Raw genomic sequence first — 13,619 nt, 5'->3', positions numbered from 1 at the left:
TTCAAGGAAGCTAGATACTATAAAGGAAACTGTGTCTCCAGAGGTAACGAGCCTCACTGATTTCTTGCTTTATAATTATTTTTCAATTACAATACAACTACTAAGAGTGTAAGTTCCCACTGGAGTGGTGCACAACATTTCACTACTACTAGAAACCACAGGAACGTTCAGGGAAACAGATTATCATCATTTAGTAAGGTGGCATCTAGCCCAAATCCCCAGCTAACGTCCAGATGCCTGCAGATCAGCTAAAATCCTTTTAAAGGGTTTAGGCTCTCCAGATACTCGTTTTAAGTCTTGTCTGTGAACTGGGAGTTTTTATGGGAGGGCAGTTAACTATTTCAAGAAAGATTCATCAAAACAGGTGAGCATCTCTCCAACTGCAATGCTTTTCCAGTCCCCCTGCCATTCATACCCTAGGCCTGTGACTGTCAGGTGAGTCCTATATTTCCTGGCAACAGCTCAGAAGCAACAGAACCTCTTTTTTTAATTTTTATTTTTTTTAAAGATTTTATTTTTCCTTTTTCTCCCAAAGCCCCCCGGTACATAGTTGTGTATCTTTAGTTGTGGTTCCTTCTAGTTGTGGCATGTGGGATGCCGCCTCAGCGTGGCCCGATGAGCGCACCCAGGACTCGAACCGGCAAAACCCTGGGCCTCCACAGCGGAGCCAGAGAACTTAACCACTTGGCCACGGGGCTGGCCCCAACGGTACCTCTTTAACTCATCCCACACAGGCTCCTTTCCTATGGGTCAAAGTCCCCTTGGGATCCTACAATGAAGGTCTCCCAGGGATGGGCGGCAAGTCCAATAAACAGGATTTCATCTTTTGTAGCTCCTGGATCTCGTCATTCCCAGGGCCATAGTGCACCAAGAGAACCTTTTCTGCCTTTCGTATTGTGTTCAGAGCTTCGGGTACTGCAAACCTGAACCAGAGGAGGGAAGAATCCACTGATTCACTCAAGCACACGTTAACTGAGGGCCTACTCACACCCTGTGAAGAACATAAAGTAGATCATTTTTGTCCTCAAGGATCTTACAATCTAGAAGGGCAGATAAGACACTTTCACAAACACACTGCAAGGCAGAGTTTGAGAACAAAGTTATGAAAAAAGTATAAAGATTTCAGGATCCTGAGAAACAGGTAAATCTCAAAGCATTATTTGATATTTACTCCAAGGTTTACTCAAGAGTCTTCACCTTAGGGTAACCGAGTCCCCGTATGACCTAACTCTGCAGTCCTTTTCTCTCTCACCAAATGGACTGCCTCTATGCCTCAGGTATGAGGTACACCCACCAATCAGAATCTTAGGATTGAGCTTCAAACACTTTCTCACATCAATGTCCAACAGTGGCCACTTTATCAAGGCTGGAGGTATCTCGTCTAGAAATACTGAAATTAGGGCCTTCGAGTCATCTCAGTTGCAAAAGTAGATGAGGCACCAAGTCATTAGCGCTACTGTTCTCTCCCTTTAACTTTTAAAGCAGGGTTTCTCAACCTCGACACTACTGACATTTTGGGCCAGATAATTCTTAGCTGTGGAGGGCTGTCCTGTACAGTGGAGGGTGTTTAGCAGCATCTCTGGCCTCCACCCTGAGTCACAACAATCAAAAATGCCTTCAGACACTGACAAATGTCCCCTGGGGGGCAAAATTACTCCTGGTTGAAAACAATGGTTTTAAAAGGCATAGGACTAGGGAGAAGGAAGAGCCACTGGAGTTGAGCGTGCTGAGAATGGAGCTCCGAGGGAGGCGGCTAACCGGGCCGGGGGCGGAGGGGGTGGTGTGGATGACACCACGACTGAGAAGAACTGCTGATGTCGGTGGCGGGGCTGCTTGGCAAGCTCCTCCTTGGAAACTCCCTTCAGAGCTGAGAGCTCTCCCTAAATCTCTCAGGAGGAAATTCTAAACATTAAAGTTTGTCAGTAAAACAGAAGGAAAGGATCTCTCCAAAAGGGGAAATAAAGAAGTTTTGACATGCTTAAAAGCACCAGGGAAAAAGAGTAATACACAGAAGAGCCTAATAAAAGACAGAAGAGTATGTGGCCTGGCAAAGTGCTAGGAAGCAAGAGAAAGACTTACCCATTGAAAAATATTTGGGCCAATTTGAAGAGCTCATGGCCCATTTCAACACTGGATGGCCCATGGCGAATCTCAACCACTCGGAGACTCTTCTGTAGATGAGCAGCTGACTTTTGCCAGTCCCCTGCAAAAAAAGAAAAATCTGGTTCCAGGAAAGAACCACAAGCAACTGTGGATGAACATTTTCAAAATGAGGAAAGCAAAATGGAAGGGAGGGCAGCCTCAGTTGAAAGACAAGAGATAACCAACCAGATGAGGCCAGGGTCAGGACCAAACACACAATACCGACTTGTCTCTTGGAGCAGAAAATGAAGACACATGTCATACCTAAGGCAGCATAGGTCTGCGCCAGGTCATCCTCAATTTCTCCTACCACGCTGTGCTCCGCTGACAGGAAGCTCTCAGCATCATGCTGGCACCCCAACAACTGCTGAATGGCTCGCTCTATCAATTCAAAGGAAAGTGGCCTCATTATAGACACAAACCCAGTCCTAGTAAAGAGAACTCAGCGCTTAAATTTTATAGTGGCTGGGATGAATATGGAAACCCTACTTTGTCTCCTTGGGTTGTGACCAACCTACAACGTTTGTTCCAATAAAGCTGTTGTTCTCTTATGTTTTTCTTTTTTTTTTTTAAAGATTTTATTTTTTCCTTTTTCTCCCCAAAGCCCCCCGGTACATAGTTGTGTATTCTTCGTTGTGGGTTCCTCTAGTTGTGGCATGTGGGACGCTGCCTCAGCGTGGTCTGACGAGCAGTGCCATGTCCGCGCCCAGGATTCGAACCGACGAAACACTGGGCCGCCTGCAGCGGAGCGCGCGAACTTAACCACTCGGCCACGGGGCCAGCCCCTCTTATGTTTTTCTTTCAATAGAAAAAGGTGCTAGGTGATGCCTCCCCACATTTACTCAGGGTTCCCAACTTCAGTTTGAAGTGGAATGACTACATTTCACTTACGGTCATGATTTCTCAACTCAGAAATCTAAGCTAAAGGTCAGCTTTCATGAAGTAGGGTAAATAACTTCCCACAATGTCAAGCTCTCAGGCAGTTTTCAAGGGGAATGATGAGTTGCACAACTCCTTCTCTGGAAAAAGCAGGATACTTATATCTACTGGGCACCTGTTCCACCGCTCTCTAGAAGAGAGATGGGGCTCTGATGAGGGCAGAACAACCTCTCTAGGAAATCAGGTCATTAGATTCTGAAACTAAAATAAATGACACTGAACTTCTGGATATGCACAAAGATCATGGATGGCAGAGACAGCCCTTTAGTCGTCACGGGGCACTTTAACCCAGCTATCTGATGCACAAGAGAACAACAGCTTCAATCATCTGGCCCGTTTTCAAGGACATCAAACTGAGTTGGTAAGGGTTTGGTCTCATTGGCCTACATAGCCATCTTGTGGCTGGCACAGGGATAATTAAATTCAAGTCTTCAATCATCACTGAGTATCCTTGAATCCAAGATGATCTCAGAACGAATAAAGGAGAAGGAGCTGGAGGACCAAAGCAGGGAGCCAGTCTCACCTAGTTTACCATTTCTGAGAAGCTTCCGGGCTATCCCAACCTGCTGTTGAAGGTCTTGTAACCGAGAAACTAGGTGATCCCTGCTGACTGATTCTGTACATGACGCGTTGCCACAGCTCAGCACCTCATCGCCCTGTGGAAGTCAGTTTTGTCTTTATTCTTGTACCAGAGTCGGTTAGCAACACTGCATGTGCTTACATTATAAATCACGCCATAGCTTCTGACCCTATGGGTCAGACCCTCCAGTAATGCACCAGGACCAAAGCCTGACGGATCTGGCTTTTTTTTTTTAAAAAGATTTTATTTTTTTCCTTTTTTCTCCTCAAAGCCCCCCAGTACATAGTTGTATATTCTTCGTTGTGGGTCCTTCTAGTTGTGGCATGTGGGACGCTGCCTCAGCATGGTTTGATGAACAGTGTCATGTCTGCGCCCAGGATTAGAACCAACGAAACACTGGGCCGCCTGCAGTGGAGTGCGTGGACTTAACCACTCACTCGGCCACGGGGCCAGCCCCACAGATCCGGTTTGACAGCAGCAAATCTAAGGAAAGCAGTAGCTGATCCCACCCTGGGATTTTTTTTTTTTTTAATTGGCCCTAAGCTAACATTTGTTGCCAATCTTTTTTTCTTCTTCTTCTTCTCCCCAAAGTTCCCCAGTGCATAGTTGTATATTCTAGTTGTAGATCCTTCTGGATGTGGCATGTGGGATGCCACCTCAGCATGGCCTGATGAGCACTGCCATGTTGGCGCTCAGAATCTGAACCGGCGAAACTCTGGGCCGCCAAAGTGGAGCACACAAACTTAACCACTTGGCCACGGGGCGGCCCCTGGAATTTAATTTTTGCACCCAACATTAAACTGATATAGTCCACAATTTCTCTCTACCTCTATAACCCCTCTCTTATCTCTCTTTGAGGCCAGGACTTTGGATGACAGACACATTTCTAATGGTTATGAAAAAGCCATAAAAAACCAATAGGAAAAGATGCTAGGTGAGGCCTCCCCACATATGACCTAGGATTTATAACTTCAGCTTTCCAACACAACCAGCCCTACATTCCATTTATGGTTCCCCTAAGACTACCATATCCTCTGGCAGAGGAGAAAATCTCTGAGGTGGGCATTTGCTGTTTTTTCAGATGCCAGTATCCATTAGGCAATAGCAACCTGATTTCTTCCAAGGATCCTCTCCCACCCTACCATAGTCAGTGCCTGGATGCTGAGGGAGTGGGCTGGTGGCTCAGATCTGGTCCATTCCTCTGGTTCAAATGACTGGAGGAAAACTATGTGACTCTAATCCAGCTACAGGTATCAGGTCAATGAAATGCAACAAAATTTTTGCCCAATTTTTCTGTTAGAGAAGCACACAGTTTATCCTCCTGGACCAGGAGGCTACAAGGCTGGAGCTGCTGGCAGCCATCTTGCCCCCACAAGAGGGAAGTCTGTCTGAGGATGGGGCTAACAGAGAAAATGGAGCTGAGGGAGGTAGACAGAAAAATTGGATCTTGGTGACATTATCTGAGCCCCTGGATCAAGTTGTGTCTGAGGTACTCCCATCCTGGGACCTTTAAGTGATTTATTGGAGAAAATAAATTCTCACTCTTTTTTTCTCCCCTTAAATCAGTTTAGGTTGGATTTTCTGTTACTTTGCAAGAGAAAGATTTCTAAATCCAACCTTGCCCTGCGGTTCCTGCAGAGGCGGAATCAACGTGTGGGGAAGATGGGCTGGAAGGAAAGAGAGAGCACTGCTCTCAGCATCTATAAGCCCTGAAGGTTTCCTCTTCCCTTCCTCTGTGGCTTTTGGGCTGGATAACTGACCTCCAGGAGAAGCGGAGAAGAGATTCACCTGTATGAGCGCTCTGCAACTGCGACAGCAGAATGCCTCCCACCTGGGCTCTGCCGTGGTTCTGTGTTTCCCATGTTGACAAGCTGGGCAGGTGCAGTCAAAGAAATACTGAGACCTCAGCTTCTGCTGCCTCTCAGCAACACCCATCCTGCTCTCGTGAGGCCCTGCAGAGAGACCACACTTGGCCAATATTTAAAGCAAGAAGGAGTCAAGCACTACTTAAAGAACTTCAGCTTAGCAGAGGGGCTGGTCAATTACTTATCATGTGACAGGTATCCTTTACTCAAACATTTGTGGAACTAGATACAGAAATAAGCTTCCAAGTTGTGGGGACAGGAAGAAAAAGAAGCTGAAAAGTTGCCCCTAGCCCATTTTCAGAACAGGAAGTTTATGGAGACTAAGCAGTAAGATACATGATAGTTTAGACACAATAAGGTCTAGTATGGAGACTTTTTTTTTAATTGCCTCAGTAGGCACTGCTTCTCCCAGGAAACAAACCTTGGACAGGTGAAGGCACCTGCCCAGTGGTCTGTTCATTCTAACTCACCCTGTCCTTTTTTGCTGGAGAAGAGTGGACAGCAGTGAGGACGGATGGCTCACCATAGCAGTGGAGAATCTCTTGCCCTTTTCCAATGTGCTGTGATGCCCGAACGGTGGCGACAGTGCTAACGAAGGACATGCTGGTGTTGGGGCTGCAGGAATGGTTCAGGAGGCTGACAACAGGGAAGATGCCTGTGGCAAGGCGTACCTGCCTGCTGTTGGTAATGATGTTCTCTTTAGATCCTGAAAATGCAAGAGGAAAAAGGAAAACTGTGTCAGGACATTAGTCCAGGCCTCACCATCCGTCCCTCAGAAGATGAGCTGGGCGATTGGGCCTGCAGCCCATCTGAGTCATAGCTCCACAGCCGGATCCAACATAAATCAGATGGAACATGACTCACAGCAAACTCTGGTCCCCAGGAAGCAAAGCGAATGAGCACAAAGAAAGTCCACCGGAATCCTGGAACCTAACCACCGTGTCTCAATACCAAAAAAAACCAAAGATTAGAATTTATAAAAAATAATAAAAAAGGAATTATCAATAGGGAGCTTTCTAGATAGACAGTTGCATAATGTTCACGAGGACATAGAAACCAGACTACCTGTTGAGGTTATTTCCCAAAGACGTTTTTACAGCCCAAGTGCTTCTGTTTGACTGGTCTTTGGTTGGTTAATAGAACAAGTAACCTAATTCCTATCCCAAACTAAACAGGCTTATATTTTTAAAAATCAATATTCCTTATGCTCACCTGTTCATTCTGCCCTTTGTCGCAACTTTATGGGAAATCAGCAGCAGCAGTTCTCATTGAAAAAAACTCTCTGGACTAGCTCTATTCGAGACAGTCTCATGTCCCAAACACAATTAACCAGCAATTCAACTACATCATTGAAAATGAGGAAGGAAGGAAGGAAGGAAGGAAGAAAGAAAAAGGCCTCTAAGCAGTGAGGCGATTTCTGTACCAAGCTCAGGCACTTATATTCATATGAGAGTTCTCCGTATTCTCGTGAAGGCCTTCTTGCTCTTATCTTAGCCATAGTTTTAACTGGCTGGTTCTTCAGTTTCTGAGCCCACAACAGTCCAGAAACAGAGAACTAATAAGAGGCAAGTTTTCTGAAAATTGCAAAAGAGACAGGTGATAGACTGGAGAAGGAGTCATAAAACTTATACAAGAATAACAGCCTTAAGGCAAAGAAAAACGCTAGCACCACTCAAGTTGCACTACAACTGTAGCATTCTTAATCAGAGCTTCCTAAACCGACAGCATGCCGGCATGGGTTTTTGTGACAGCCATACTCAGGAGTACGCACAATAGAGAGAACCTTAGGTGTCCAGAAATGCTTAGATTGTGTTCGGTAGTGTTGATTTAAGCATGAGGAAATCATATTTCCAACAAAACCAGTTAAAATATGAAAGACACTAGTACTGAAATGGAAACTTCCAGTTTTCTGGAAAACTGAAAAAGCCTCAGATAACTGTGGCATTACTGTATAAGATGCCAGGAATCTCAATATACCAATCACCAAAGGGATAATGTAGTCTAGGTACAAGCGTAATGAATAAAGAAAATACAAACCATCATGTGAAAATGTTCTAGAAAGGAAAACATTAAATATAGGAATAATGTTGTCTCTCTGCAGACAATTCTATTATCTGTTGCTATGGAGGACAAAAACAGAAGAAGTAAACAAAATTCACAGGGAATCCAAATGACTCAATTTTAGTCAACAATTCTACAAATTGTATTGAAATCTTTCATCAGAGCTTCTCCTTAGTGTTTATCTGATTTCAGTTTCCCCTCCTTTCTCCCCCCTTGTCTAAGGCCTACCTTCTGGCATACGCACTAATGAGCAGTGAAAATGCTAAAAGGTAGGGAGGCAGCAGGAAGCAGCAGTACAGCGCATGAACAGTTTGTAGTTCGAATAATCAGACTCTGCATAATTAAAAGTCGACTTGCATTCCCAACTGCTGATAACTGGCAATCTCTATTAGAACAGTTGCTAGAATTTTCCCAGAAAAAATGATCACAATACCGTGAGTAATATCAGCTTCGTGAATTATTTATAGATTAGCCTCTAACAGAAGTAGACCCAGGAACTGAGTGGGGTATTTATGTCAGAGTTGAGTCTCTCTCTAATTACTTCTAAAAAATTAAGTCTTGATTTAAAAAAGTTATTCAATAGCTTGCATTAGTCATCTATTAGTAGAGATAATAGAAAGTAAGAATACGTATGTACCTAATCAACCAAATTTAATATGTGACATTTTGTACATAAAGCTAAAGAAAAAAATAGGGAGTGATAATTTATTTTACCAAAAATGTACCTTGGTCATATCCTTAGTGCATTTAAAATGGGATTCAAGTACCGAAAAAAAGACGCATTTACAATTCTTCCAGAAAATATCTATTCTGGTAGATATTTCACAACACAAGAAATGTGTGTCTATATCAAGTGATCGAAGGCCCAAACTGAAGGTGGAGTCCTTGGTTGTTGAAGAGTGAGAGCAAAGGGCAAGGAATGGATCTAAACCTGCGTGGAACCTCATCAAACCTCATTATGACATGAGTCCAGATCTATCTCAAATGTGCCATTCCCACTGAGACGGAACCACACACCCCAAGGTCTAGAATATCATCGGTGGCCAGTTCTGTCCCTTAAGATGAGCACCAAAGAGAGGTTTCTGAGGAACTTTGATTAAATAGGATTTATGCAAAGATAGTAACATACATTTTTATAGGTTTTTGTCAAAGTCTATCCTAGTTAACACTTTAATCCTTCTTCTGTGCTACTAATGAAACAGCTGCTAATGAAATTCAATGAGAACACTAAATTGGGAGGTGTTGGAACCCCAAAGAAATAATAAAAAGGGATATAGCCAGATTGGAAATATGAGCAGACTAAAACAAAATTAGATAGAATTCAAAAATGAAAGTGAACATTGCCGGTGGGCGTGTAACTGGTACAACTTTCCTGGAGGGCAATTTTGTAATATGTATCAAGTGCCTTAAAAATGTTCATATTAAAAAAATGTTCATATCATTTGAATTATATTTATTACTAAAAAAAACCTAAAACTACAAAAGGAATAGACGGTAGTCAGAAAAAATTTAAACACTGAAAGTTATAGAGAAAAATAACAGTCATCTATAATCCTATCCGCCAGGTCTAAGATTTCGGGGCATTTTCTTGCAGCTTTCTAGCTTCACGTATGGAATTTTTAACATAATTGGAAACATGGTGCACAGTGATTTGTAAGTTACTTCTTTCACTTAATATATCATGGCCATTTCTTTACACCCTAACCTAAAATGTAGGTTATAATTAAAAAAAATCAAGAAAGCAACTCTGCCAATCTGATAGGTAAAAAATGGTATCTTGTTTTAATTCCTAGAGAGCGGTTAGACATGACCCTCTTTATATACAACTTTAATAAAGTGCTGGCTTAGGTACATTTTTAACAGCTTTATTGAGATATAATTTATCTACAGTGAAATTTGCCTATTTTGAATGTACTAATTCAATGATTTTTTAAGGAAATTTACATAAATTGTGTTACCATTATCATAATCCAGTTTTAGAACATTTTCATCACTAAGCATATTTTTTAAAGTTGATTTTAAGAGTTGTATAGTTGCTAGAAATGTTCTCTTATTTTCTCATTCACATTTTAATTTTTGTTTATGGGGTTTTGGGGGTGGGGAGTGCTAAAACAACTATTTTATTTGCTTAAAATGTTGCGTGCCAGCAATTTTGTCCGCGCCCAGCTGACTTTTTTCTGCTAGTCTTGCCTGGGATTACTCATGTGATTGCATTCATCTGGCACGTGATCTTTTATCCTCAAGGAGGCTAGCCCAGGCTTGTTCACAAGGCCACAGCATCATTTTAAGAAGGTGACATGATGACGGAAGCTGTAAGATCTCTTAAGGCTTAGACTCAAAAGTCACATAATATTACTTCTCCTGCATTCCATTGGTCAGAGTAAGTTACAGGGCTGGCCCAGATTCAAGGGGAGGGCAAAGAGACTGCCACTCTTCATGGGAGAAAAAGCAATGTCAAGTCGCAAAGGGGCAAACACAGAGGGATGGGAGAAATTGTTGTGGTCTAGAGGTTCGTCCCATCCTCTCATGATCCATATGGGAATACTGGTCCCACAGAGGTTAGGTGACCTGACCAAGTTCATGCTGAGGGAGAGTGGAACGGGAACTCAGCTCTGCTGCCTCTTGGTCCAATGTTCTCACTCCTTCAAGCACTTCTTTCACCTACATTCCTGTCTTCTTTTCTGGTTATAGTGTTTTTGATACTTGATATATAGGTTAAATCTAACTATCTTTTAATTACCTAAATTTGGTACTACCTACTTTTAGAAAGATTCTCTTGCCATAAGACTACATAAATGTTCACTTATCTTTTTCTAGATATTTTATGGTTTAATTTTTTAATATTTAACTTTTTAATGATTTGAAGAAAGAATCTATTACTTTTGAGAGGCTATCATATGAGTACCACAATGCTTTTAATTATTGTAGCTTAATGCTGATAAGAGATCTGACAGTACCAAGCCCCTTTAGTATTCTTTAAAACAAATGGCTATTCTCATCCACTTATTCAAGATGAATTTCAGAACCATTATCAAATTCCAAGAAAAATCCAATTGTGATTTTGTTTGAAACCGCATTAGACTGATTAGATTAATATGGGGAAACTGCCTTTTTTTTTGAGGAAGATTAGCCCTGAGCTAACATCTGCTGCCAATCCTCCTCTTTTTGCTGAGGAAGACTGGCCCTGAGCTAACATCCGTGCCCATCTCCCTCTACTTTATATGTGGGACGCCTACCACAGCATGGCTTGACGAGCAATGCCATGTCCATACCCGGGATCCAAATCAGTGAACACTGGGCCTCCGAAGTGGAACGTGCACACTTAGCCACTGTGCCACCAGACCACCCCAAAACTGCCATTTTTACAGTTTCCATTCTTTACAACTAAGAATATGGCATATCTCTGCATTTATCCAAGTCTTCTTTTATATCCCCACAACTTAAAATAATCTTACATTTCTGGAGGGAACCCTACTTGGTCGTATGTTATTATTCCTTTAATAACTGCTGGTTGTGATATGGCAGTGATTTATTCAGGGTTTCTATAACTATATCACAAGTGAGGTTGCTCTATAATTTCTATTCTTGGCTTTGCAAAATGAGTGGTAAAGGGTTCCAGGTTCTCCCATGCCCTGGAACAATTTTTTTTCTTTTTTTTGGTGAGGATGATTAGCCCTGAGCTAACATCTGTGCCCGTCTTCCTCCATTTTATATGTGGGACATCTGCCACAGCATGCCTTGATAAGTGTGCATAGGTAAGTGTCTGGGATCCAAACCCGTGAACCCTGGGCCACGGAAGCAGAGCATGTGAACTTAACCACTATGCCACTGGGCTGGCCTTGGAACAATTTTTACTGTATAAAAACAATGCTCCTTGAAAGATATTTTTTCCTTATTTTTTAAAAACATGGCTAAATATGTTCCTAAGTTTTAGAGAACTCACATGGAAAAGGGTGGGTCTGGCTAGTTTTTATGGAAATATTTTGATAACTTTTCCAATTTCTTCCACAGTTGCTGGATTTTTGAAGTGTTTTCCTCCTTCTGGGAAAAACTTAAGCAATTATATCCCCTTCATTGTTCTTAATTTTGTGGAGTTTTTTCCTAAACAGATTTCTTAATTAGATTTGCCAGTTCTCTGCTTCAGGAGTCTGTAAACTGCAGCCCGTGGACCAACTCCCACCTGCGACCTGTTTCTGTACAGATGTGGTCTAAGCACGGTTTTTACATTTTTAAGCAGTTGAAATAAAATGAAAAGAATAATCCTCACGATGTGAAAAATTATAATAAGTTCAGTTTTCAGTATCCATAATAAAGTTTTACTGGAACCAGCCATGCTCATTTGTTTGTATATTGTCTACGGCTGCTTTCATACGACATGAAAGGTATACACGCTACAATGGCAGTTGAGCAGTTGCAAAACAGACAATACGGCCTGCAAGGCCCAAAATATTTACTATCTGGCCCTTTACAGAAAACGTTTGTTGAACCCTGGTCTCTAGGACACAAGCTCTGCTAGATGTAGCTGCTGAATCCCCTAGGTTATTACGTTATCTTGGCTTCTACATCCTTATATTTAATATATTAGTCTAAGTCAGATTGGTATACTAAAGTTTCTGACAACTATGGAGTTTTTGCCAGTTTCTTCTTGTATACTTAGCTGTTTCTGTTTTATAGACCCAGGCTCTATGTTTATGAGAGCTAAGGCTAATGGTCTATCTCAGAGTGGAGAGTCTCCTCTATAAAAATAAAATGTCTTCTTTGTTTTTCTAGACCTCTTACCTTGAGTTCACTGTTTCATATGAACATTAATACCTTGATTTGCTTGTGATTCCTGACAGGTCCTCTCCAAACACTTTGTGTTGTTTTATGATAGGTACCACTTTTGTAAACAGAATACAGTTGGATTTTTATTTTTCGGGCCCATTCTGAAAGATTTGTTTAATAGAGTTTAGCCCATTTGTATTTATTATTATAGACTCATTTTCATCATCTTCCTCCCTTTTGCTCTGTGAACTGTTTTTTTCTTTTTTAAATATCTTTTCCCCAGAATGATGGGAAAGGTATGAACTCATTTTAAATTTACTAGAATAATATTACCAACGTGTGAATAAGTGTTTTTAATCTAAAAAAATACAGAAAAGTTCTAAGAAGAAAATAGTAATCATAGTTCCACTTTCAGAATTAATCACTAAGATTTTTTTTGCTTCTAGTGTTTTTTTCCCATTTGTATATTTTTAAAACATCATATAACGAAGAATAAATTATGCATAGAATATTAGAACCTTACAGATGAAGCCAGAGACTCCAATCCTCTTTCCATCCCCCCAGGTAGCCAGTATTATGCTGCGTGTCTCTTTCTCCAGCCCTTATTAGCCACAGTAAATACAGGTCTTCTTGACTATACATGCTGTTACTATGCAAAAATTCACTCTTAACAACTTGTGAAAAATTTTACCCAAAACTCACTGTGCAAATCAAAAATTGACTGTAATGAAATGTCATGCACATGGAGCAAAAACATTTAGGCTAAGGTTCTTTGACGGAAGGGTAGGCCAATGGAGGAAAGTGGAGAGAAAACACCCGCTTTTGTGCACATGGCTCTGCCATTCTGCCTCAGGGATTCAGCACGAGTTTGTGGTCACTGCTACTGCTTATCCAGACAGTAGTTTCCATAGTTTTCAGAGCTACTGACGTTTGTATTTTTTTCATATGTTCTATAAAGTATTTTAGAGGCAAGACAAAATAGAATCAAGACTTGCTAACTTTCCCTCATTATAATCTGGAAGCCCCCATATACTATTTTCTATCCTCATAAAAATAAAACAAAATGAAAACAATATTTTTTAAAATGTCAGTGAATGTATCTAAGGGAAAACATAATTCTGGAAAAACACTCAACAGATGTATTTTAGAGGTAGCAATGGCTCAAAGAAGCAAAAGAAGGCGGAGAAGAAAATGGAGCCTAGCTGCAATGTGATTCTGTAGTACCACGGGATGAAGCCAGTGCTATTTCTGGATGTTCCATGTGTTTC

At 41.5% G+C, this 13,619-nt stretch overlaps 1 protein-coding gene across 2 annotated transcripts in view; it reads right to left on the bottom strand.

Annotated features, from left to right (window-relative positions):
• Positions 1–601: 601 nt before the first annotated feature.
• SMYD4 (SET and MYND domain containing 4) overlaps positions 602–13,619 on the bottom strand; it is a 41,125-nt gene continuing 28,107 nt past the window's right edge. The window contains exons 6-11 of one of the 2 annotated variants that reach the window (XM_046674233.1): positions 6,050–6,232; positions 5,450–5,613; positions 3,605–3,737; positions 2,407–2,523; positions 2,080–2,203; positions 602–923 (exon numbers count right to left, since the gene is read on the bottom strand). In XM_046674233.1, the coding sequence (XP_046530189.1) occupies positions 770–923; positions 2,080–2,203; positions 2,407–2,523; positions 3,605–3,737; positions 5,450–5,613; positions 6,050–6,232 (875 nt within the window). In that variant the 3' untranslated portion in view covers positions 602–769. Of the gene's footprint in view, positions 992–2,079; positions 2,204–2,406; positions 2,524–3,604; positions 3,738–5,449; positions 5,614–6,049; positions 6,233–13,619 lie in introns of both variants that reach the window. The other variant, XM_046674235.1, reaches the window with a different exon arrangement.

This window comes from Equus quagga, chromosome 11, assembly GCF_021613505.1.
Source record: "Equus quagga isolate Etosha38 chromosome 11, UCLA_HA_Equagga_1.0, whole genome shotgun sequence".
Lineage (NCBI taxonomy): Eukaryota > Metazoa > Chordata > Mammalia > Perissodactyla > Equidae > Equus > Equus quagga.
This window is presented reverse-complemented; position numbering and strand designations above follow the sequence as displayed.